This window comes from Corvus hawaiiensis, chromosome 1, assembly GCF_020740725.1.
Source record: "Corvus hawaiiensis isolate bCorHaw1 chromosome 1, bCorHaw1.pri.cur, whole genome shotgun sequence".
NCBI classification, from domain to species: Eukaryota; Metazoa; Chordata; class Aves; order Passeriformes; family Corvidae; genus Corvus; species Corvus hawaiiensis.
The window spans coordinates 35,945,182-35,972,768 of record NC_063213.1 but is presented as its reverse complement, the minus strand read 5'-3'; the positions used below and the strand labels follow the sequence as shown (position 1 = coordinate 35,972,768).

The 27,587-nt window shown below is 39.9% G+C and overlaps 1 protein-coding gene across 7 annotated transcripts in view; it reads left to right on the top strand.

Moving 5' to 3' along the window:
- Positions 1-27,587, top strand: part of TMEM108 (transmembrane protein 108) — a 164,482-nt gene that overhangs the window by 75,368 nt on the left and 61,527 nt on the right. For 5 of the 7 annotated variants that reach the window (XM_048300416.1, XM_048300408.1, XM_048300425.1 and 2 more), the window contains one exon: positions 4,486-4,567. In XM_048300416.1, the coding sequence (XP_048156373.1) occupies positions 4,528-4,567 (40 nt within the window). In that variant the 5' untranslated portion in view covers positions 4,486-4,527. Of the gene's footprint in view, positions 1-4,485; positions 4,568-6,770; positions 6,913-27,587 lie in introns of those variants that run through there. The other 2 variants (XM_048300394.1, XM_048300399.1) reach the window with 2 other exon arrangements.

Below are 27,587 nucleotides of genomic sequence, written 5' to 3'. Positions count from 1 at the left end.
ACAAACTTGCACTAACTTTATTACTTTGTTTCAAAGTATGTCAGTAGGTACACCAATATGACTTGCAGTATAGAACTGGGGTGAAAGTCCTAATTACACCTTTATTTCCTGGTTTTCAGAGGGAGTTCAGAGCAATTGGGAGTATGCCCATTCACGTGGAGACCAAAATCTAGGAAATTAAGTTTAGAATACTTTAAAAAAAATAAAATCTCAAGGATCAGGTATATTTGTATCAGATAATTCCCTCAAATACTCAGAATGGCTTCTTGAACATTAAAACTCAGTATGTTTCAAAATTAATAATGTGGAGAAGTCTGCTCCCAAAAAACCTCAGGGAAGAGTTGGAGAAATGAGTGAGGAGTATGAAATTGATACAAAACTCAGAGACTCACATTAGATTTTGGATTATTGAAGTTTAGCACGCATTTTCCAACTAAATTTTTTTCCAAGACCACTTCTGTTTCTACTCATCCTTTTTTTTTTTTTCTTGTAAGTGACAGTTTGTGTATTTAAAACAGGTGGTGTTACTCTGGTTTTAAATTAAACTGCCCAAAGTCAGGAGCTGGCTGTGTGTCTGCATTTTCCATCTGCATATGCACAACTTTGCTAATCTGTCAGTGCCTAAAATTACATACTTGCATACCTAAGAGAACACGGGTTGGTGAACTAGGGCACTCTCAGCTACCAGCCACTCAATCTGTAACCTTTCTTGATTGTGACAAATAAATGTATTTATCACAGGAGACCTGCAAAAGATTTTCATAAGATAAAGACTCCAAAATCCAGGGAAAGAATTTTTGGATTAGATGCGCCTGCAGGGCCATGCGAGAGTATTGTGATGGCTGGACATAGGTTGATACTCGGAAAGGAGGTTTCCTGTGCAGCTATTGAAATGTCTGACCATGAGACTTTGCTTTGTCTTCTTAGAGGTACAAAAGAATTGCCGTGATTGGAAGGTATTATTTTAGAGACTGTGGCAACTTCAGAAGTCCTTATATCCTATAGGTATAGATTTGTAGTGTAATAATATTAATAATAATAACAGCAATTCAGCTCTTCATTGCTATCTCTCAGAAAAGTCAAGGTAGTAAATGATTGCATGGTAAAAATGGCAGATGAAATTCTGTGATGACAATTTCAAAGTCCCATCCACAGGCAAAAATAAGTCCTAGCTCTAAATACCTGAGGATAGACTTCAGGTGAGTTATTGTTACTCAGCAGTCAACTCTATAAAACAGTGGAGTGGAGCTCATGAAGACAAAGAGAATTGTAGGCACAACTGGAAAGAGAGTAGAGAGGAAACAGGAAATATCACTACGATATAAAACTCCAGTACACACTCAAGTTTGGGTGGCTGCATGCGATTTTGTTCCCTACTCCTCAGATCTGAACTGGAATGGATATGTTCAGCTTAAGGCATGGTAGTTATCAGACGTAAGGTATATCTTGTTTATGAAAGAAGCAAAAAGACAGGAATTCCTCAGCTTGAAAAAGAGATTCTAAATGATGTAATGAACGACTAAAATTGTATGAACTGGAAGAGATAAGTAAGGAATAATCATTTTCAAGTTAAAAAAAATGGCACCTTAAGTAATTTATTCCATTCAGGGTTGCTAGAGAGAGAACAAGCTATACCAGGGTGTAAAGACTACCTTGCACCGAGGCTGTTTCACAAATCATTTCCCTGCTGTCCTGCTTGCAGCTCATGTTAAAGTTAGGGTAATGGGCTTGCTGGAGCTTTCACCTGGGTGGGTGCAGCAGTGGTTCCTCTGTTCTCAAGTCAGGTCTTGATTCAGGGACTTAAAGGGCTGGTTCTTCTGCCTCAATTTTGTGCAGCCTTGATAATCATTGCAAGCAGTCTCTGCCTTTGGCAAACCATCATTGGTGTTCCTGGGATTCCAAAGTTATACAAATAAATCCTATTAGATGTCTCTTGCCTTAAAGTAAAACAAATCCTTGTTTTTCACATATTTCCTGTATACAAGAAATAAGGTATCAAAACTGTGGAAAGCTTAATTGCAGTGTTTTCCATACGTTTAAATACAAATTAGTTGAACTAGATGATCAGTGTGGGTCCCTTCTGACTGAAATGTTCTCTTCTATTAAGCCCAAATCACGCTAAGGACTTGGAAGAAATGGAGACATTGTAAATTAATGGCAACATTTCATTTACGTATGTTCACTGAGTTCTCTATGTATAAATTTATGGCCACGTGGTCAAAAGTGTAAATCTTCTAACTGAAACCAACAGAAGAACATAATTCAAGTTTTTCAGTGACAACCTTTGTTTCTTTCCCCATATGCACACTAGTTCATATTTCTTAGCACAAGTTAAATTACCGGTCTAAATAAAGATATATACAAAAGCATACAATTTATTTTAACCACAATACCAGAATTTATAAGTAAATACCTTTATTTATTATGGGTAGCATTAATATGGAGATGGAAGAGAAATACAAAAAAAAATTGTGGTTCACAGCCAAGAACTGCATCACGTCAACATTGCCAAGCATAGTTCAAATTATACAAAGCCAATAATGTCCATTTAGGGTTGCAATTTCAGATTTTCCCTTTTTTCCATTGTATTTTTATGACTTCAGATGGGTTAGTGCTTGTAAATCCTGTTTTAACACAATTTATTTGTACTTTGTAAGAGTACTTGGGTATATGGTAGCTACACTGCTGGTGGCTTATATGGTTTTTTTCTCTTCCTGCATGTATTTTTATTAATATCTTAGTGGCTGCTAAACACAGACCTTTTGTATATGCTTCTTTGAAGAGTGCTGTAATAGGCTATGTGATGTCTGTTTATGCATAAGGACTGAGGTTTTTTTACTACATCTGGTTTGTCATTTGGTAAACCATAAGGAAAAAAGGGTAAAAGAAGTCCCTCAGCAAGTTTCCATGAGAAAACTATGGCATGAATCTAACATTGATTCTAATTAAAAATTGGAAGATAATTTACAGGTGATTGCTTCTATTAAGGAGAAAACACCTAGCAACTACTGGCATTTCTGCAAGTTACTGAGATGTTTTTAAGGTCCAGTTTTAAATGGAAAGTGTCGGAGAATCCAAACACACAGCATTTGTGTGCATAAATTTCCGTGTGGACTAACTTAACAAAACCCATGCATCTTTTGTTACAGGCTAAAAAGTCATGATCATTTTGAGTTTCCACATAAAAGTCAAACATAGTTCTTTTTTCACAAACTCTGCAGCATTTATAAAGTTCAAAGGTGTTATTCATTGGTTTGACTTGTTTATCTTATGTCTTCAAGGTTGCATTTTAAGTAAGCTCTGAAATGACTCAGAAATGTCCCTAGGAGTTCAGAAGATGAAACTGTGTTGAATTGAAAGATAGAGGATACTACATTTTATTTAATGTTGACCAGGGACCTTTCAGGAAGGTGATCTCAGTGTCCTGCTTTTCAGAGGTTGTTTTGAATGTTTAGCAAATTCATTTTTCTGGAAAAAAGAGCTTAAATGCTGTGTTGTCTTTGGGTACTCAGTGCGACATTACTCACAGCAGTGCTTTGGGACCACATTTGCTTTTCACTTCTGATTTATGCATTTGTTTTCCTCACAGTGTGAATAATTAATATCAGCATGATTGGGATTTATTTTTTCATAATATTTTTTAAGCCAAAGTGAAAAAATATCCATGTCAAGTATTTGAAAATACCATCTGAGGACACATAACATGTTACTAGTTACTCCCCAAGTGGTCAAAGGCAGGGAGGTAGGGTGGTCACATATTTTTGCCATGTAGCATTTTCAGACAGCAGGCACAAGAATTATGAGATCCCTTTCTACACCAAGACAGTTCTGTTTAGGAGAAACAGAAAATGTCTAAAGACACAGAGAAGGTTCTCCAGCCCAGGTAGCTGGTGGGATATATCAGGAAGGGATATGACCTGCAACAGCTGACTAACATGAAGCTAAAAATGCCAGGACAAAGCTGTCCTCTGTGCTACCATTTCAGCAGAGTATGAGATCTCCTCCATGCTGGCACCACTGAAATTTTCATTGGGGAAGGAGGGGGTGGGCTTTCTACTTGTACTTCTTGAGGGATGTGAAAAGAGGAGGCTCAGGGAGAAAACTACAGCCCCATGTGCCCAGCACAGTGGCCTGGTGGTGTCTGCATCTTGCGTTTGCTTCTCCGCTGAGGACTCTTTCTGCAAATGAAAAAGACTCCTATAAAATTAATTTTATCAAGCCATAAGCACGACATGAAAGTGATTTTCAGTGTGTTTATTTTGTATACTCTTGAGAAATTTTCCCATTTGGCCATAACTCTATCCGTCCCTGCCAAGCTCTTGGAGAGCATGGCTAAAGAAGCAAAGTGCAATTAGGCAATTTCCCATTGCTTATCAATACAATTTTCCTGTGAAGCTTCATCTTACTTTGTAATGAACAGGTACATCAAGGCAACCTATATTTTTCATACATAATTTTCTCCTTCTCTTGATTTTTTTTTGACAGAATCATGAATAAACTGGCAGACCAGCAGGACCACATGATACCATGAAGAGAAGCTTACAGGTCCTCTATTGCCAACTGTTTAGTAAGTAAATATTAATTTTTATTCTGTAAGAAGGGAACTATTCAAATTCTTACGTAAGATAGTAATATTTATGCAGGGCACAATTCAAGGAAGTACTTAACCATGTGTCTTGCTTCAGGTACCTGGAGGAACCATATGGAAGTTAAATTACCCTGTTGTCTGAGATATTGGGAGATGTATTAAAAAAATGAGTTGAAGGATCAGCTGATTCTGCAGAGCTTTGTACAAGATTAAAATTTATTTGCTATGTCTTGTAACTGTGAACACTCTCAGAAAAATGAGATGTAGGTACAGAGGATGGTGGCTGGAAGAAATAATGCGACATTTTTGCAAGAGGGATCCATCCCACTTTGCATTTCTGGTGGTTGCCACTCAATAAAAGATGTATGAGTGAGGAAAAATCTAGACTCACACAGACCTAAATTCTGTGCCACTTCCTGAGATGACAAATTTCTTTTTATTCCTAAGATTTGGCTTTCTAAAGAGTCCTTCCGGTATGAAAGTCCAGCAAAAACATCAGATGGAATTTAGACTGTGTAGACAGGGTCTGGCTCCCCTGTTCATGGAAGTAAGGGAAGGTTTTAGGTGTAAAACAGTATTGGCTGTTGTTCTGTAAACTGAAAATTCTCAGTGCAAGCATCATAAACAACAACTTTTCTTCAAAGTTGTAGAGATTAAATAAAGTAGGACTAGACAAAATATAGCTACTTGCTGTCATGTTTCTCAAGGGAAATTGCTAATTTCCAGTAAAAATGAAAAAAAAATGAGATTTTTAATGTTGTCACTTCAATTTGGCAGAATGTCTCTCTCCAATATACATGTTTTCATAGACAATTTTGTATGGATTTCCCTTATTCGGGCCCAAGCAAGAGAAAAACCAGGAAATCATGCTTAGTATGCATGGAATGAGCAATGGAAGGACTGTTAGTTTGGAGTGTGTGAAAATTAACTCTAAGGAGTAGTTTGTGGACTGTTACAGAAATCTGGTTACTATCATATCTTTACTCGTTGTCATCAGAGTATAGTGTGAGATTTCTTTTGCTTTGCTAGGTTGGTTGGTGTTCCTATTCCTATTTACAGTTTCTCCTATGACATAGGAGAAACAGAGCTGTGTCCTCATGACCTTAGAGGGAAGTCTCCAGAGGTGCACCCAAAGCTATCTTGCTTGAGCATAAGGCTAGGCCAGATGTGCCTACATGACCTGCCCAGCAGCACACCTTTGGTTCCCAGAGATTTCGTGCCTGGCTGGAGTGCAATGTAGGAAGAGCTCCTCAAGCAGAATTTTAACCAGAAACCCACTGAGAGCAGTGGGAGCTGTGATATTTTTACCATAGCTAAGGACCCAGAATACTTTGCTGCATCCATTTGCCATGTTGAAATTGATTTAATTCTAAAACCAGCTTGGTTGCTGGACCAACATTAGGTTCTTTGTAAAGAAAATATGAAGCAGAACTGTATAAATACATTTCTACCAACACATAGGGAAAAGGAGGGTATACTCTTCATCCAACCTATTACAGTGTTGAGTCTTTCTGTAACTATTTTAATTTTTTTTTAGTACCATGCTTTCCTGCTTGGCAGCATTTCCCTTTGTCATCCCCGCTGCTTTAAACTGTATTTTTCAGGGTAACATGTTTAAGAGATAGGTGGCAAATAGAGGAACACTGATAATAAAGAGGGAAAAATTGAGAAAACTGTGTATGTGTATATACACACACACATATATATGCAGTATGACTGTGCAAAAATGTTGTCAACTCTGTGATATAATGTGAAAAGATGGATTCTGAACTTACTACTTCTAATGAGAGATAAAGAAACTGCTTTATTTCTTTATTTATTTAATTTATGAGTGCAACAAAAATATGTAATAAATGTAGTTTTCATTAACAAATGCAGCAACTGTAGCTATATAAGCTATATATTTCGGGCATCTGGAATGAGCTTTTTGGCTGGTTGGTTTATAAAAAGCCTATGGCAAGATCCCCCAAGTTATTTAATTTCTATTATATCGACTTTCTTTTAGATGCACTGAGGTGTGTTACCTAAGCTCACTTTTTCCCCAGTTACATCACAGTGCTAAAAACAAACTCCAAGAGAGTGCATTCCGTCCAAGGAAGAGGAAATTACTTTAACATGTTTCCTGTAACTGTTCTTTATGGTATAAGAAGGGCCTGCAGCATGGCCTTATTTTTTTCATTTGGACAAAAGAGGAAAATTGCTGCTACTATACAGCTGAAGAAAAAGCAGACCTTCAGAGAAAGAATCAAAAGAGGATATTCTGCTTTGGACTGATTCACCAATGTCTTCCGCCTGCCCGCCTTCCTCATCTGCAACTGCAACAAGTGGGTCTGTGGTGCTGCCTTGACAACGTGGCAGTGTTTACATCTTGTCTGCTGTGACATGAGTGAGTGATTGAGGTTCAAGGCTACAGGGAGAAGTGCCCTATGTATGCATTCTTGCAAATATGTACATAGGGCATAAATAAATATAGAAAATCTAGGACAGCTGGAACAAAGTTTTGGTGTTTTTTGTAGAAACAGTGATCAGCTGGAGAGACAAGACTCTGTGTGTGCTTGTGGATGTGCGTGTGGTAAAGAAATGTAGGAAGAAGCAGTTTCACCTCCAAACTGGTGTGTTGTTATGAGGCTTGTCACATTTTGCTTGAATCCCAGCTGTGCTACTGGGCCAGTAGTGGCTACACTCATCTGTGAATTCTTTTCCACCTCTGTTAATTTGTGCTGTGTTCAGCTGTGTTTGTGCAGTGTCTGAGACAGTAGGACTCTTGTACTCTAGAGGAGTTCTTGGCTTTGGGGCTGAAAGAAAAGACTTATGTAGATATTGGTTTGATTTTCAAACAGTGGGATTTGTTAGCTGTATTTTTGAAAATCAGACCCATAGATAAATAATATTTTGATTGTAGGTTATGTCTGGGTTTTTTGGTGAATTTCACATGAGTTATGTAAGCATTCTATTGCCATCCATATTCTTTTGCTGTGCTTTCCAAAAAGAGCACATTCCATCCATTCATGCTGATCAAGAATAGCATGTGAAAATGGCACCAGCAGCAGCTGCTCTTTTGAATAGAGTTGTAGCTGGCTTGAATCTGATCCCAGCTGCCAAGAGGTAGAGTTTGTAAAAATTGTAGCACTACACTTGGCCCAGGACAGGGGCTCCAGGCGATGCTACCTTACCTCTAGTCATTCATAATTTATGAATAAGTAATTAAACATGTGATGTAAAACTATAAAGAAGTAATGCTTTCATACTGTATCTTCAAAGATTCTATTTAATCTGAAATCTCTTAAGACATTAAAAGAAAAAAAAAAACAGAAAAAGAATAAAACAAAAAATTTGGAAGAGGTTTCTTAGTAAGAGCTCTTTGAAGTCACTAGCTAGATTGAGTTGATGAGGACCAATTAAAGCAAAACATGTGTCCACAATTTGCTGCCATTTGTTCTAGGCACATCTTTATGGATGAAGTTTGTTGCCTTTCTAATGATGAAGATGCAAATGCCTTTCCCATGAGGCTGAGCAATCTCCATTTTTTATAAAGACCTAATGTGATGATTTAAGTCCTACAGCATGAGCCACAATATGTCTGCATTTTCTGTAATAAAACTTGCACATTGTAATTTGCCATGCGTGCAGTGTTCACTCAGAGCTTCCAAGTTGCATGTAAGCTAGAGAAAAATGTGGGGACAGGTAACTGGTGGAGCTCTTGGTGCACAACCTGTATATAGGACTTTCTTCCTCAGGCATTTATTTCCCTGAAAAAATGCAAGGACTTTTATTTTCTGTTTACTTCCAGCACTAGGGTCTGTGTGAGGACCTGTCACCATGGCATTTGAAATAAACGCCCATCTGAGTGCTTCTTCATGTCATTATCACTTAATGTGTTCCCAAGTATCACTCTTTCATCTCAGAAGCCTGGCATGATGCCTAGTAATATCAATAGAAAGAGTTTTCTATTTGCAAGCATGTACCACTCTCTGTAATAAAATGAGCAAAAATGGCTCAAAAGTGGCTGTGCCTTATAACACAGGCTGTCATAAGTCTTGTATCCCCTTGCTGTGAATGCAGCTCTCCTTCCCCAGTGTTAACTGGCAGCCTGACTGCCTTTCAGTCAAGTCTTTGCAGTGAAGTTCACCCCATAGAAAGGGTTAACACAAGCCTGCACTCCATTCCAGTCTGAAACAAGTCCAGGGGCTCATCCCTCTTCTCGTAAATATTTGATAAGCAATTGAGTTTGTCAAATTCCTGTATTAGAGAAGACCCAGTTCTAAGTACCTTCTGAGAGGTGTTGAGCATCATTACCTCCTAATGCCTCTTGCCTCTGATAGGAACCCGCACCCACCAGCTTTTCTTTCTGTTGCCAAGCGCTGTCTGTGAATAATTACGTGTTATTAATAAGATTGTATGCACTGATGACTCGTTTATACAATTACTCATGGCTCGTTTAGAGCAAGTGAAGAGGCATGGTAACAGTACAAGAAACACTGCTGCCAGATGCAGGAGAATAACCTGTTCTCTGCCCAGAGTAGTAGATGAGACATGAAGAAATGGATTTATAGAGGAGGTAGCTTGACATGAGGCATCAGGCAAAAATGCTTTAGCAGGTAAGATATTGAAACCCTAGAACAGGCTAGTCAGGAGGATTTAAGTCTGGCACTGAAGCACCGAATGGAAAAAGAAACATCTCTCAGGGGAGACAGAGGTCATCTAGATGATTTCAAAAGCTCCCATCAAACCCTCTGATCCTGTGACCATTAGGTGCTGTGTCCTTACTGCAGATGAGCCTGCTTGCTTCCACAGAGGGCTCTCAGCTTGCACAAGCCATGTATAATTAATCCACGTGCTAGAAATGTACAGCTGACATGAGCTTAAAGGTACTAGGGATCACTTGATACGCATCAGCAGAGAGTGTCGTCTATCATTCACTAGAACTCAACAGAGAGAAAAAAACCCAGCATTTTTGTTGTGTTCTGTTAGACTGGCAGGTATTAGGTTGAGCAAAGACAGCAGCAGGGAGTAGTTATCCAGCAACAGATTCCATCTAGTTTGCTTAAAAATTAGAAAGGTAAACAGCCTCTGGCTATGCAGTGCATCATGTACAAAGCTTTTTGGGATACTCACTGGGCTGAGGCATTGGTATTTGAGAGTCACGTGGCTTGGTAACAGCCTGCCCATCGGGCAGCTCACAGCAAGCAGTCCCTCAACACTTCCTTTTCCCAGAATTCAATTAAAGGTTGTTGCTTCAGTTTCTCAGCAAAAATTGCCTTCTTGAAAGAAGCTGCAACCTTCCATTTTGCGGTTCTGTCCTGGAAAACAGACCTTTTTAAAGAGGATTCTAAAAGCAAAGCAATGCACCTTATAAAGAAACTAAATGGAATATACATTTTCTTATCAGATGTAGGCTCCAGTGTCTTTGATGTGCCCTTTAGTGAGATTTCAGCTGCACACACACATAAGAAGGAGGATTCCTGCTTGCTGCGTGAATAAGCACAACTCTGTGAATCGGATGGCTCTTGCCATTCAAAAGTGAGATTGTTCCCATTAATAGTTTGCAGTATTTATTTTAAATATGCTGTTTCCATGAACATTCCTGCCCTTAAAGGCATTGCAGTTTTGGTAGGATTTCACAGATAGCGTGAACTCTTTAACAAGTTTGAGGTACATCTGTGGGGTGGGGATGTTCTGCCTTGTTTTGCCAAGAGCAGATACAAATTTAGGACATAACAACACAAACAACTAACATATTGTGTAAGTTCTCCAATTTTCTTGCAGCTTTTCTGAAACACAGAAAGATGTGGAATAGGCCTGGGGCTGTAGAATTTCAGGTCATGGTTTAGGTCCTTGACACTGAATTTGGGATAAAAAGCTAACAGGCAGTTACATTATTATATTTGCTCTTTCTATTTGCAAACAAGCAATTCATGCCTTTGCACATATCATTTGATAGTCTGAGTATGTTCTTGGCATTAAGCACCTTCAATTTTATACTTATACTGGTGCTATTTGCACTAGAACCCTCTGGATTTTTCAAAATTAATGAGAGCACGGATCTCTCACAGTGTTTATATTCATCAAGCATTCACACACCAGTTGTGTGACATTCTGGTAACAATGTCCATGATCAGTATGCTAGAAAACCAAGGAATATTAAATAAATACATATAAATATGTATGCTTAGCCAAATGTGAAAGTGCTGGATGGATTTGGTTTTAAAATTCCTTACCACCTTGTTAAAACAATAATCCAGTATGAACCTACAATATTATTTCCATCTTATGTTGTGAATTATTTGTGGTTTGGACCTGAAGTGATTCACATTGTATGACAACGTATCTGTCTGATCTATTTTAGATTCAGTACTGTTTCCCTCAAGCTTTGAGAGAGATGGTTTAGAGGGAGAGTGAATAGGCAGGAGCAGAAATGTGACTTTCCTCTATTTTCCCTTTCAAAAGACTATTCATCCATCTCTAACAGAAATGAAACTTCAGGAACAAAGACAGCAGCCTGTGCAATTTTTGACGTGTGTGTTTTGAGACTCAGCGTCAAGTGGAGGAAGAAATGCTGCTGATGTGCAGGCCTAGCAACCATGAAATATGGGTCCTGTTGAGTTCAATGGCAAAGCTCTCATTGACATTAGTAGGATTGGGATTTTATTTCCAGCCTTCATGTTCCCAGCTTGCTTTGATATGTTGCAACATAGAACAAAAATATCCTGTCAAACATCTACTTCTTTCCCCAAAGCCTTCTTTTCTTCCTGGCTGTGCCTAAGAAACATTTTATGGTTTCTGACAATTTTTCAATCAAGGCCTGATTCAGCAAAGACAGTTAAATATGTAAATTGAGTTGTTAGCCCCAGCCAGACTGCTCCGACAGCAGCCACTAGCCTTGGGCTTGGATTGCTACTGCACTACATTCCAACAATCTGAAATAAGAAAATTTATATGTCAACATGGGCTCACCGGTGTCTAATGGCTGTTGGGGTCCCTCCCCTGCCATGGAGCCCTGGGAGAGGGGCCCTGAGGGCACAGACACGGGGCTTCCTGCCCCTGCTCAGCCTCGTTCCCATTGGTTGGTTTGTGTTCCCTGCACGGGCAGAAGGACCCTTGGTCCCGTGACTGGAACAGTTCCTGGGCAGAGCTCCGGCCATGCGGCTGGAGAAATAAACATCTCTCTGAAACAGCTAGCAAGAATCTGTCTGTCCGTATATATTTCCTTTCCACGGGACTCCTGGTTTGATATATGCGTGTTGCAGGATCCCCACTGCAACAAATGGCCATGAATTATCCAATGCCTATGAGAGTGTTCCTGTGGGAAAGACAGAAAAAACTGCTGTTAGATACTCTGATACATTGTTATTTGATATTCCCCGGTGTGGGAACTGCCCTGCGCCACAATTTGTACCACTGGTATCAGTAACGCAGCAATATTTAACCCCTGCCATGTTTAGGTGCTGAAACTTGTATAAGTTAAGTGTCTTTAACTTCTTGCAACGCCTTTGATCTTTTCTCCCTCCAGGCACCCCTTGGCATGCTACATTCTGTTATTTTTGAGCAGGAAAGACGTAACTGTGGATGTTATGGCAGCTTCAATTGCTTGTGTGTGTGTCCATTGTAGCTCACTGCAGGCTGTGTAAATAATTTACTTGTAAAACCAGGCTCATTGCAGGCAGTGGAAACAGTTCAGAACAAATACACATACACCAAAATGCCATCCAGTTAGACAGCATGCGATGGGTACTGTCCCTGTCCCTTCTCTAAATAGAAAATATATGGATGTCCTCTGTGGTGCTACAGATTTTCCAAAGAACTTGAGATTATACCAAAACTTAAGCACATTCAACTCAATGAAAGACTTCAAAACTCTACCTGTGAAAAAACTTGGTGTGAAACATCATCCAAGTTATCCTTTGGAACAAAGTCTTTCCTTCTAGAGGCAGTGCATCTGTCTGGTCTTTATTTGAAGACAGGCAAAACTTCCTTGGCAAATCAAGGCCCTGTACATAATTGGTATGAATGTATTGTTTTGTAATACGTTACTGGTTTAAACTATGTATATCCTCTAATGCCTGAAACCTCAAGGGCAGGATGTGCTCCCAAGGTCTGGGAAAAGTCACAGTCTCGTTTCACATTAGTTTATTCCCCCTATTATTCTTGGATAAGAGGAAGGTATTTGTTATATGTCATACACAAGATGTTTTAAAAGTCACCTTAGCAGGAAAAATACTCTACCCCTGCTATAGTAACTTAAAGGTCCTGGAAATGCGGAGAGAAAGTTTATAGCCAGTCACAGCCCTTCTGCTAGAGAAGGCAAGGGAACCACAACACTGAGGCCATGATTCCTTGGGGTGGAGATGCTGGGCCTCCACACTGGCTGGTATCTCATAATGCGCATCACGAGTGCCCACGAGGAACCACCACTTCAGGTTTTGAAGGAGTAGTGCAGTGTAGCCCTGCCGGCTTTCCCATTACCGAACTATTCCTTTTGCTCAAGACCAGGCTCCTGGTCATATCCAGGGCCAAGGACAGGATTTCTGAGGCCAGGTTTTCCAAATCAGCAAATACTTAATAACTGATTTTGGCTCTCAGTGAATTTTCCGAAGTACCTAAGTAGATTAACCTGCTTTCTTCCTGGTGGCTAGAGCAGGAGACTTCTGCAGGTGCCTTGAAGAAGTGCACAATGCACGTCTCTCTAATACAGAGTGCCAAGATATTTTGGAAAATCTGATCCCTTTTCCTCAAATGTAAGGGAGCAGACTTTGTTTCAAATCTATGTAGTACTATGCAGAGCATAAATATTTTGCTTCAGAATTGGAGTATCATTCAGTGCTTGCTAAGACCAAGTTGAAAGGAAGGGGGAAAAAAAAAGAAGGCACGTGGAAGGAAGCAATACAGCAGGGATGGGTAGAGAGATGGCTGGATATTCCTCATTATAAAGTAAATATATTCATAATAAAGTAAATATATCCATTTCTTATTGCAGGTGTAATTGCAATCTTTAGGTGTATTTCACATACCCATTGAAACACTTGTGCTGATAGGATTTATTGTGTGCCTGTTCTGTATTCATTAGACTGTTGTTCCTCTACTTTCTACTGCGGGCACATGTAAATATCTTTCAAGCCACTGCCATCATCAGTAGAAATGTGTGTGCTGTGGCAGAATAAAGCTTGCTCTGCATGGAAACCTAAAATATTGCTTACAAGGAAATGTTCAGACCACTCAACAAACTCTGTCTCATAAGATTTTTAACCCATGGACCTTCCTTATTGCTAGAAAAGGAACAAGCAATTCCCTCTCATCCCTGAGGAATATTGGTCTTAAATAAATTGATGACCAATGTCATCAGTAGTTGTGAGTCATTGCAGGAGACCCTGAAAGAGTTTGAAATTTTTGTGCACTTATAGAAGACCTCACATCACATTTTATTGTGACTTCCAGAGTGAATCATGGAGTATTAGTGACAGTGCTTTGGTGTAAACTGTGAAAAGCAGCATGGTTTCTGGCCACATTATAAATCCATTTTGTAAAACCCATGGCTTTGTTGCTGCTGGAATTCCCATGCATACAGCCTGTGAGGGATGTTCAGTTCTCTAATATGAAGTTTCTCATTCTTTATGCATTTGGAAAAGGCACTGCTTCTTAAAGTTAGCATTCCATGGGAAGGATGATGACTTTGCAGTATATTCTAAAGCATTATTTTTATATATATATATATATATATATATATATTCACTGGGTCCTGTAGAGGCTACAAATTCATTATGCCATTGCAGCTTCTCATTGCTGAGAGCATTAACAATTAACATACAGACACCACAATGAAGACGTCAAAGAGAGGAAAGTAAAGATAACAAACCTGATAAATTAATAGCAGCATGCTTGCAGGGCAAAATACTTGTGTTTGTATAGACAGATTTAGGTTTGCCTTAAAGCACAGGGAGAGAAAAGAAAGTGGCTTAAAATCCTGTGAACTTTCAGCCTTGTCTTGGAGGTAGAATGGATCATCTCCCATTTTTTGTTGTTCACTTCAGTAGTGCTGGGGTTTGACAGTATTTTTTCCTTAGAGAACCTAGCCATTTCACCTAGTTCAAAGATGTTTTGTTGTGCCATTTCAGGAAGGAAGAACTGTTTTTTCTGATCAAGGTTCTGTACATGCCCAAAAGCCTCATGTTAAATCCCTGCCCTGGGACCTACTTCGTAATGCTGAGGTTGTGAAGCATAAAGTTAATCACATTACAGTCTGTACTGCACAGAGGTATCCTGAAAGTTATTAAGGATGAAGCCTGTGCTGGAGAAAGAGCACTAGGTGCTTAGGGAAGAAGGATCCTCCAAGGCTGTTTCCCAGGAGCAGACAAGGAGGCTGTGCAAGAATGGAGTAGTGTTTACAGCTTATTAGGAATTGACAGTAGCAGGTTTTTAATTTTTTTTTTTTTGTGCAGAGCAATCCTTTATGAGAGAGATCATCTACAAGATAAGAGTAATAGTACCATGAGCCTCAGCTATGCACACTGCAGTGCATCTTTTCTTGCCCTTGGGACATTTGTCACTGGGACCATTAGTTTCAGAGTCACTGCTGAGCATGCATGTGACTGACAGGGAATCAGATACAAATCCTGTAGTCTCTGAGGTGGAGAGGAATGAACTGGAGACAGAATAAAACAGACAATGCTTAGTGTACGTCGTCAAAGAAAGGGCTTCTACAGGAAAAAGGAAGATCCTCTTTCCTTGTAGTTTACAGAGCTGAAGAAGACCTGGGGTGAGTGAGGTACAGTGTATGACTAGCTTTCTTTCAGGAAAATCTGTTTCAGAAATGAAAGGAAGTTCTGAGGAAAAGTCTTGGTCTGAATTGTTGTTGGGAACATCTCTTAATGCTCCTAGCCATTAAGCTTCTCTCAGTTCCAGGGCACCTGTCTTCGCCAGTATTTCCCCAATCTGGAAAAGATCCCTTTTTCTTGCAGAAGATGGTGACATCGTTTAATGACTTCCATCAGTTCTTCTCAGCCCTGAGCAGGCCACTGTCCCCTCCTGTGGAATGTTCCCTGCTCCTGGCACTTCAGTTCTACCAGAGTAATGTGCCTTTTCCACAGTGGTTTTCAGTGCTGCGTCAAAATTTTCAGCTTCATTCCTCTGGTTCACAGGCTCTGTGGCAACCCAGAGCTGCGCAGCACAGCTCAGCACAGCAGCCTGTGCTTCTGTGGACCATGGGCTGGCTGTGCTCCAGAGCAGCCCTATCACAGAAAGAACAGCTTGAGGGTTACAGTCAATTAGCATAAATTGCCAAGGGCCCAAAATATGTTGTAGAGCCAGTGTGGCTTGTTCAGCCTCAAAATATGTTCCCTTTTTCTTCCTTCCTTTTTTCTTTTCTGACTCTGTGGAGGAGAAAAGGCTTAGAGCTCATTTTTGTCATTCTCAGAGGAGGGATGTAGCTGATGCAGCTGGAAGAGTAAGGCCAAAAGCACCTCCTAATATCCAGGAGACCCCGGGCTTTTGTTTTTGTCACTGTATGTCGTATCTTTTGAACTGTAAGCATCTGAGGCTAGGGGTTGGCAGTATTTGGATGTGTTATACAGTGCTGAACATACTTTTGGCTCTTATTTAGTAATTATAACAATTAATAAGAAATACCATATGGCTAAAAATATTGTAACTCTCAAAAGAATTCTTGGGCCACTTATTTTTTGTGCATATGAGTGTGTGCCTCATTTAAGCTAATTATTTTTGTATTAACAAGCATTGGTTATGCCATCCTTCTGCTTTTATTTTTAGAAATATTCAGGTTATTACAAAAAGTGTGAAGAGTGAATGAAAAAAAGAAATCCGTTTCCTAGTACTTGTCTTATAAAATTAAATTTTCTGGTTGGATAATCCTATATTTAATCCTCAAAGGGATATGTCCCCTAGGGGGAACATTCTCTGCGCCCTCAGGTACCTGCTTTCAAAATGTCAGAGGATGGGAGATGAATCCAAATGAATTAATGAACCCAAATACTTGTTTGGAAATCAGGTGGTGTTTGATTATGGATTTACCATCTTTAACCACAAATGTGAAATTTATGGACTAGAGACACGTTACTCTCAAATTTTAATTTCTAGGTTGTGTTCTGCTTTTCAGACAATGCAGCAAAATACGATGGAGTCCCTCTTACTCCCTGTCTCATCAATTATGGGAGACTGGGAAATCTCAGTCTTCAGTGTTTCAAGATGAAATTTTTAGGTCTAACAGAGATGATCCTTTTTAGCATGGCATAGACAAGTGTAAAGCCTCTTTTGTCCTATGGATTGAAGGGATTCAAGCTTTATATCCATGGAGGAGTGGAGACCACGCACGGTCCTGGTGTGTCTGCAGACTGCCTCTGTGTGTCCCACTTTTTGGACTGGAGACCTATTGTCACAGGCTATGACAAAAGTTTCTGTGCTTGTTCAGTGATATTTTGACAGCAGCGTGTTGTTACTGAGCCCCTGATCTAGTGCAAAGGATGCATCCATGTGTGATTGTACTGGGCAACAGCATCCACAAGGGAACAGAAAACACAGACCAAGGACTTGGGTCACCTCAGTACTTAAATTATCAAAGTAGGACTTAGAGTTGATTTTTAAAGTAATGAATGAACTTATAGAGGTGTATTTCTCTAAAATTCAGCTGTGAGTAGAATATGATGCTTATTGCTGTTAAGGAAGGACTGACATAGCGTGCCCATTTCACTGATAATTTCAGAACTATTTCCTGTGTTTAAATATTAAGTAGAAATTATTGAAAAGATTTAAGTACTGCCTTTTTGAGAACAAAGGTAAGTATATTTTTAAAGTGTGATCTGATATGCTGAAGGGGAACACAGGGGAGAGATGTGCAGAAGAATGCAGGTTTGTGTTAGTATTTTTTAAAAAAACAGCCAATTATTTTGTGAAGTAAAGTTGTTTTGTGGTGACAGATGTATAAAGACATTGGTTGTTTCAACATGAAGTGTCACTGCCAGATGAATAACAAGATTGTGTGAAGAACTGCAGTCGGATCAGCAAGGCCGATTCTTACCAGTCAGAGAGCTTTTGGAGATTACAGTATAGCATGGAGAATTTATTGAGGTGATTTATCCACAGTGCTTGTGAATATACTACATCCATACTCTGTCTCAACTAGTGTAGAGTGGATGTCAGTACCTACAAATGTATTATTAATGTTACTTTTGGAAAGCAGTACGTTTTTGCATAGTTTCAGTATCCTTCATGTTCATGGATTTTGAACATAACTCTAAAACTCACAGTAAATATTCTGCTGTTGAAACAAATAAATTTTTGGGAAAACATAAAAAAATACTTTTAAAAATTACATTTGATAACAATACCCAGTCAGCCTTTCTGCTGCCGAGAGCCCCTGACAACCAGAAGTGGAAGCCTCTATAAAAGAGACTTCTGAAAGAAGCAAAGGAGGAAAACGGAATATTTTGGTTTTGCCTGTGGGGCTGTCTTCTTGTTTTGGAAGCTTCCATCAGTAGGTGTGGTTTGTAGAAAAGACAGGTGGAGAAAAGCAAGCTAAAAAAATGCAGCCGATGAAGCACTATTTCATGTTCAGTCCTCTGCTTTTCCTTTGCATCCCTAAGTTCTTCTGCTATGAGTGAAATGAAACCAAAAAGACTTGGTAGAGGAGGAGACCAAGAACTTTTCTTTTACAGTCAGCAGTAAGACAATCGTGTGAGAAAAGACTCTTCATCCTGTGTGGTTTCCTCTGTCATGATATCAGAGAGGGTGAGTTCTCCCTGCTTCACAATGTCGAGCAGTTCTTCATCTGTTCACCTCACGCTCACAAAATCTACTAGCCAACCATGCTGACGTTGCCTCCTGCCCAGCCTTGCAGATCCATATATTTTGTTGCTCAGCATCTACAGCCAGGGAAGAGTTACCAAAAGAAACAACTCCTTTACAGCCACCAAAGAAGGACCCCTGCCTAGAATTTCTTGTTGCACAAGTGCTCCTTGTGAAGTGCAGAGAAAGGAGTCTGGCAGAGCTGCCGATTTTGGCATCCCGTTGGAAACTACTACTGGAGGTAGGAGGAGAAGAGTGGAGTGGGCAAGGGTAGCTCCCCCAGCAAGGGCGGGGAAGATTGCTTTCAGACCAGTGTAGTACACTGCACTTCAAAGCTGTAGTGAGAAGGAAAATGAAGTTGTTCCAGGAGGCCAGTCATCTGTGTCTGATTTTTCATAGCAAAACATGTTTTCTACAGTGCATCTGTGCAAGAGTAGGAAACAGTCATGAATTTGGCAGTGAGAAAATTTTGCCTTTATAAAGTTATTAGATGCAATGGTTTCACTTTGACAGCCCTGAAATAAACAAGACACTGAAGTGAGAGCTTCTCAAGTTTGGAAAATTCAAAACTGGTGTCTTTGCTCTGAGTTATGGCAGAACACTGTGGAAGCCTCTGGTAAATGAGCTTTAGAGATTTGCATCCTTATGTTTGCTTTTCTGAATAAGCCAATATATTTTAGTATAGAGGCAGTATCTTTTATGCAGGTAAGCTAGGATGCCAGTAGAGATGTGTTTGTCATTACATAAGATCAAAAATGCGTTCATTTATAATGTGCATTCCAATCTCAAGACCCTGTTAATTTCAATGAATTTCAGGGTCTAGTTTGAGGGACAGTGTTTTAATGAAGACATAAATCACCATTCATAAGCACCTTTTGCTACTTTCATATATAAAATCAGTAGCTGCATTAGGGGTTCACTGGTATTCATAGTGCTTTTGGTCACTACTGAAGATGTATTTTTCTGACAGGTCATTTATAATGAACTGTGAGAATAATGAATTGGGAACTATATGTGTCTGAGGGAGAGAGGTACCTCATAGTCTACTGAATTTGCCACATATTTCAGTGTTTTAAAATATTAATTTATTTTTATTCCATTACTTAATCCATTGTCAATTGTTCAGCATAAGAGAATTTCAACCTGTCTGCCATACATGCATTAAGCACATCTACTAGCCTCTGGTACACTCATCAGGCTCTGTAGGTTGTCAAGATATTGCCTCTAGGGCAAGTTTGCATATGAACTGCATCAATCTTGTGCTTTCTTCCCCTTCTCCTACCCCATTTTCTTTTGTAGAGGACATTGGCACTGCTGGCTGTCATAGGAATGTGGTAGGATTGTTCAACAGGAAAAGGGGAGACGCATAGCTTTGCCCATAATACATTTAGGTTGCTACCTCCAAGCTCTGCAACAGCAAGGGACACGACATGGAAAGAGTCATCAGTGACTTTGCAGTTGCAATAACATTCTGGTGAGGGCAGTGGAATTTCAGTACTCCTGTTTCAAGCCCAAAAGCCTTTACAACCCCCAGCGAGGACTGGGAACGTGTTGTTTAGGTGCTCTACAGACATAGAGGTGATAGATACGTGTGAGTGAAGTGTACACCCTGCTGTTCTGTGGTCTCGTGGAGAAGACATCGCTGTGATGCATTTTACAAAGATGTTGCAGAACTTCTCAAGTATTTGGTGACAGGACAGAAAAGCTACCAAACTATATTCCCTACAGCCTTCACAGAAGAGGCAGAAGCTAAACTGTGTTGTGGATGGCATGTCTTCACCCAAGAAGAGTGCTTCGTGGCACAGTTTGGAGATGAGGTAAAGGAGAGACCTCAGAAATGTATGTCTGACTGCTATGCTTCTGTAGTATTCCTGTCAGCAGCCTTCTAGCTGTTTACTCAGCTTTGAATGGAATTATATTTGTGATGGCTCCTCTCTAAAGACAATTTCTGTGATGGAGGGGATTAATGGGTCTCTTTTTTAAGGGAGCTTTGCTTAGTTCTGTCAGTATGCTAAAAGCACCCTTAGGCTGTTTTTAATGTATACTGAGATTGCAGTACTCTAAAACACTGCTGGCAGTGATGGAGCACCTGCAGTTTTCATTCTTTTAATTTTATTTCCAAGCATTTGAACAGGAATTAATCAGACTGTGAGGAGAGTGCTGCAAAGTTTAGGTGGAGTTGTGGCTGCCCAAGCTGCTTCCTTCAAAAAAAGAATCTGTCCATTTCTCTGTGACCCTCTCTATGCCGGCAGTCACTACATCAAATACTTAGCCTGAACAAGAGAATGGAAGGTCTAGCTGAAGAGAAGATCCAGAATATTTGAATATCCTGACCTTCTCCAGAAGTTGTTAAAATTGAGATAAAAATCCTTACCGTACTTTGGTAAAGAGGAGGCTCAGCAAGTACAGGTGAGTCAACAAAACAACAGTATGTGTAATGGGAATGTGGATGCTTTGGAAATGAGGACTAGTTTTTAGTGTTGCTTAAGAATTACCTCACACAAGTGAATGAGAATGCAGGAGCCTGAAACATGCTGCATTTACTCCACAATAAGGAGAAATATGTCACCAAAGGGAAACCCTGGGATCTCTGCTGCTCTGAGTACAACTTTCAGGTCTCTTTCTGAATTTTCATATTGCAGTGTTTGAACTTCTTGATACCAAATTGCTTCATTGCCATAAGGAAAAAGTAAAAGTAGGTTATTATTAATGCTTCTATTGAGTCTAAATCTATATTGATAGACTTCTATTGAGTCTATATCTACACTCTTATCTATATTTCTAGCAGTGTCACACCACTCAAATTTCTTTAATTCCCTGAATCAGATTCTTAATGGTCAAAAAGAAGTGCATGATTAGCTTGGTTTAAGTCATTATCACTTCACTGAAATACATCACACTCTTTTATATATACTTTATATATTGTGTATTATATTAGTAAAATGTGGGAATGGTACAGACAAGTATGAGAGTTGTGTCTGGCTTTCTCATGTCCTTCTGCTAGAGTTCACATTATTGAAAACACTGTTTATTCTTCAGGACTCGATGAGATTATGCTCATCTTTTGGGCACAGCTTTACTGCAATTAATAAAATACTGATACTGTATTGCAAACCCATATATTTAGTACAACATATATTTGCAAAACCTGAAGCTAGTGGATATTCACTAAAGCATCTTTTTGAAGATGTTCCTACTGTTTTCTACATTACAGTAGTCTCACAGAAATATATATGTAAGGGCTGTGCAAGTCCTTTTTTACATGCAGGTACTCACATAAATCACTGAAATCCATCAAGCATCTCTTAATTTATTTTCTGGTTCTTGACAACTTCTTTCTTTTGCTAGTACAGGCATTTAAGCATTGTCGGAACACAGCTTCAGATTCTCATCTTGGTTGCTCTGATAATTTAATTTTGAGGAGAAAAATTTAATTCAATAGGTATCTTTGGATTTATACTGTGATCTGGTTCACTCTGCATCTGTTCCAATGAGAAAGCCAATCTATTGAATTATTTTAACATTTTCATATCCCTTCTTTGCTGCATTTGCTTTAAATTTTGCCTATTTATGACAGCCCTAGATAGCAGCTATCTAGGCTGGTTTATTGTCACGTGAGAGACCAATAGTGGACATCTGGCCAGGGTAGGATGCTCCATAGGAAAATGATCCCCTGAAGTGTACCGATTTTGAGCTATGCACAGCCCAAGGAGGAAAGTTGTGTGGAGTGACAGATGGATGCCTCTGGCTGACCTCGCTGTAGGTGCAGGAGGAGCAGATGGCAGGCAGGGTAATGTCCAGACATATGATTTGAGGTACCTTTGACCCTCAGCATAGCTGCATACAGTAGCAAAACTGGAGTCTTGTGAGTCACCTTTCCATGGTGCAATGTGCATCTCTGGTAATTCAGGCACAGGCACAGTTATGAGCAATTATGAAAGAATAATGTTGTCCATTATTTCTTCTTCTGAGGTTCTTGTGGTATCTTGCATGGATAAACTGAAGAACTCATACCTCATTAGTGAGGTCCACAAATTAATTGCCTCTAACTATTTCTGTCCTTCATGCGCTATAAATACATGTTGTAGGCAGAAACAGATAGTGTAACCATGCGCATAATTAGTTTCTTTGCCTGGTTTGCAGGTGGGAAGCCAAGTGTATGCAGGGGAAGTGATTATAGGTTACTAACTGAGATAGCTTACTATGGAAGTTATGTGAAGACCTTCAGCAAGTCAGTGGTAGAAGAGAGCTGCAGAGCCATTTTTTCTGCGTGATTCCTGGTTGTGGTAGATTTTTGGTGAACATGGCTCAAATTCTGAAGTTTTTCTTTAAACATTTGTTTTTCCTTGACTGGTCTTAGTTCAAATGATGACTTGAGCAAAGGAGGAGTGTGGTGATTTAACCTGAGATTACTTTTATTTCTCTGAGTGATGGCTAAATAGTTCTCCTTCTTTCTTGGATGAAGTAATGCCTGATCATGTGAACAGACATTAATCTCTACTGAGAACATTTCATATAATGGGAAAATGGAAAGAAAGTGAATCCAGGCTTTTATGCAGAACTTGGCTTTCTTCTTCTGTAGCAGAAAGACATTAGTGTTTTATAGGAAGGGTCCCAGTTCTTCCTTTTTTGGCCCCAGCCAGCAAGCAGCTAAAGGCTAGATACAGCAAAGTGACTGCACAGCCAGGGTATAGAGACCAGGCTAATCTCTGGTATGACAGACCCCTTTGACCACTGAGAAGCTCTGCAGTCGCCACAGCAGCAGTCTTGCCTGCAGTAATGGAGTCATATAAGGAAATGCCAATTATGGGAAGCTTCTTCCTCTCACCTTTGAGCAGATCCATCGGTCTCTCACACCTTTCAGGAGCCACTGGAAATCAGTATGTAGAGATAAATGAGGCTATTTAAGGTGAGGAGGGTGAAGTTCCTGCTACCAGAAGAGTTTCTCTCAAATACAGCCATTGTCAAGGTTGTGCTCCTCAAATGCCAGGGACAAAGGCACAAAAGTTGAGGAAAACTTTCTGTAGCTTATTATTTCTGGTGACAATAATAGTCTTTTTGTGTTCAAGCAGGAGAAGGGCTCATTTTTCAAACCTGTGCACATATGTGCAATACCATCCTGGATCCCAATGCATTTGAAATCTGAACTGAGAGAAGATGAGCAAAAGCATTATTTTAGCATTGGAAAACTGAAACAATGTATGATCTGGCTTCTGCAAGATTGGAGGGATATTTGATGGTTCTAAACTCTACTCTCAAGGCCCACTCAGTGCTTTAGTGCACGTTCTTCACTCATTTTGTCAACCAGTCTAGCTTACTGAATTGATCCTGTGTTAATTTCTCTTCTTTCTGGTCTTCAGTATTGTAGAAATTAAAACTAAGCCACAAAGAGTAAATAACTTGATTTTTGTTTCACTCAGAACTGTATAGTAATTGTAAATCCTGCAGATAGTTGTTGTGTGATAAGCACTAGGCTCGCACAGGGAGCTTATCTTCAGGGGAGGCAGAATTCCCCTATTTCCCTATAATCACTATGGCTTTATGAGGGAGAAAAGCAACACGTAGGTTATATTGACAAAGGGAGTTTTTATCGCCAAAGTGGATAAACTACAGTGGAATGGTAGTGCCTGTTGAGCACATGGTAGGGCATCATTGCCTGCCACAAGACATGAAATAGGTGTATTTCTTTCCCTTTTTAGTGTATACTGAAATCTTTGGCCCTTCTCTTCACTTGTCATCTTTGTTGGAAGCTGACCAAGAATATGGTATAATCATATTGCGTCATATCAGATCGTAGTACTCAATGGGTAGACTGGGCACACACTGAAATGTTTGTGTGCACCTCTTCCCTACTCACTTTCCCTGGGAGACGTGAGATTGCACATTCCATTAAGAATCACAGACTCAAATCCTCTTTGTTTATGTTGGATGTTTTTGGCTGTGTTGGATTTTCTTACTGTCTCGTGCACTTTCTTTTTTGACAGTTTCCTTGTCTGTCATGTATTTTTGTACTCGTTGTGCAGCTTCTCTCTCACATTTGCTCAGCTTGCTGACCATGGCCAGTGGCATTACCCTGCTGAGTAATGCCCAGCCAGGAGCCAAGTCTTGTCTCAAGCATGGCAGAGCAGGGCTGAGATCTTGCTCTGAGTAACTGGCTCCACTGCCACCTTCCGTGTTTAAATCTCCCATTTAACCTTGAAAGACTTGGTCCATCTTTTGCCTTGTTTCCCCATCCCTGCACCCTGCCTGGCCCATATCCTGTGCAGAGACTGGGATGTGCAAACATAGCAGAACTCAAGGCCGTAAGTAATGTGGTGATTTAATGTCTTCTTGTGTTTTTTTTTTTTTAATTGAAGCCAACTGCCTTCAGCAGCACCCACAGATGAAAAGGTCTTTCAGTGCTGGTGAGCTTTAGCAGGAAAGGAACCACTTACTCTGTGTGAACCTGAGTATGCCTTGGAGGCTTCTCTAAAACAACATTTGAAGAAGACAAGAGTTGATTTCAAGGCTGCTCAGAGCATCCTCTGCAAAACAGACTCAGTCCTGCCCTGTTCCTCTCATTCATGTTGGTTTGCAATTTGCAGCTAAAGAAGCTTTCATGCTGACCCTTTGGAATCACCCTTATAAACAAAAGCATAGACTTTTTGGGTTTGTTCCATGTGTGCACAGTTAGTGGCTTATCAGCTCAGGAGAGGTGTCCTGCTCTGGCAGTGGCTTCTGGGTACATGCTCAGCGTGGTGAGTATGTAAGATGTTTGCACTGGGGATGAGCGCGTACTGAGCCTTTGAGGGAAGGGATGCTGCTCCTAACCTTGTGCTTACAAAGCATTTGGTGTCATGTGCCCAGTCACACTCATTCATTTGATACTCTGCTATTAAAAGCTGATTTTATAAAACTGCTTGTTTAGCACAAAATCACAGACACTGGAAACAGAAAAAAAAATATATTAGGACATAAAGTTTATTTTTACACTCTGCCAATTGTCTCCAGATGTTCCCAGCTCACACTTTCCAGCCTGATACAGTCCTCTCTTAAGTCACACCTTTCATCTAGAAGTTACCAAGAAATAAAAATTAAAGGTCTATTTTTATCTCTCCCAATACCTCATAACTACACAGGACATGAAACCTAATTTGTATGACACAGAGCTAGAATTATGTGGGAAAGGCCACAAAATTTTTCCTTGTCTCCTTATCTATGTGCCTTCGGTTTTGGTTGAGCTTCATTTACTTCCCGTTAACCCACATGTTCCGTTCCTGGTGTATTGTTCTTGTTTGGATGTAAAATGCAATGGGCAAATACTCCAGTGCATTGCAGAAATTGTCCAGGGAAAGTTAAAGGTTCCAGTAAACAGACTGCATATTTTGGAACTTTGGCTCTGTCAGACAGTCTCTCCTGACATTGATCAAAAACCTGATTAGGAGTGAATGTCCCCTTTTGTTCCTTCTTTACACAAAGCTGGAGGTGGCTTGGAAAGTATGCTTGAGGAACCCTTCACAATAACAAATCACTATATTGCTTAATATATAATAATAATTACTGCTAGCTACTGCCAGGGAAAAAGCACATTGCACTTCTTCCTGCTGATGAAACCATGAACATGGTAGAATGAAGATATTTAATCTGTCAGCATTAGTATTCAGAGCGAACAGAGCATTGTAGTAAGTCGTAAGATACCACTTCCAGATCTGGAACTGCTGCTTATGCATTGTGCTGGTTGAAATTAAAAGGGGGTTTTGTTTATGTGTTTTTACTTTTTTATGTACTTGAAACACTAGCAATTTTAAATTGAATCTCAGAGGGGCATGAAGATTTGAACTTTAAAAATGAGACATTCCTATGGCTCTTTCCATTCTCTCATAGCCCTGTATTCTGAGGAATTTGATTATTTTATTTCCTTGCACTCTTAATGATCAGACTGTAAAATCTCACTAATGGATTGACTGCTGTCTAATGTGCTGTGTGTACCTGCCAAAATGACCATGGCACCCCTTTACAGGCCAAGCAGGGGCAGGGTCCCTGGCACCAGATGCTGGCTCTACAGTGAGAAATAGGTAGTCTGTATTCCCATCCAAACACTCTCACCTCTCATTTTCCTAGACGTTTCAAGAAAATAATTTTGGATTTGGCAAGGGAACAGGAGATCATGCATGGACAGATTCCCCTGCACAGATAGCAAAGCAGTTGCGTCCAATTTAAGACGACAGTCATCCAAGCTGTTCTCCGTGGAGCCAAATTGAAGTATACCCAAAGCAGATTGCAGGATGTGAGCCTAAATTTGAAACCTCAATATTCTTAGAACTTTTCTTTTATATTTAATTATTATTTACTGTTTGTTTATTTTGTAGCAGTTCTCCTCTCCTTCATCAAGCAGAGCATTTCCATAAAAATTAGCCAGTTGATTTCTGTAAACGTGTCAGAATCAAGCTTTCCTTATGAGTAATAAAGAATACATTTATGGAATGTCTCTTTTCCACAATGTAATGCCAGCTCTTCTTTGTACGAGGATAGACTGTCTCTTCCACGGCAACTGGAATAGAAATACAACTGTTCGGTTGAAATATCGTCAAGAGGCTCAAAACAATGAGGCCCACCTAGGACTGAGGGGTCCTAGACAGGGATGTTTTCTGAAACAGTAGGGCAGAAAGTCTCTGAAAACCCAAACACCATCAGGCAAAGAATTAACTTCTACTTTATAGCTGCTAAATTGAATTATCACTGGAAGGGAAAAAATCCCCTTAATGGTTTACCCAGATATTGATTCTCTGTTGTTGTCAAACCCCAGCTGTTCTGTGGAAAGGAATAGTGGGGTCAGAATATAACCCTTGTTCCACACCACAGAGGATCAATACCTTCAGTATAATTCAGGTAGTTGTAATTACAAGGTCTTGACAGCTTTGCCTGTAGGTTAAATGACAGTCAATACCAAGTTGGTAGATTTCTTTTTCCTGAAAGCCCCTAAACGTGTGGGGTTTGCTTCTTTTCTAACAAGAGGGGATCTTTGAGTCCTAGCATTTCTAGACTGTGTGCTCTGCAGACTAGCAGGTCTGCTGATGGTGGGTGGGTGTGTAGGATAAACTCTGGTGTCATTTACACCAAGGAATCACATTACTTTGCTTTCCATGCAGCCTGCAAATCATCCTATTTTATTATGTTAAGATATTTTGGGTCATGGTGGGAATGGGGACAGGCATTTCCAATGACCAGG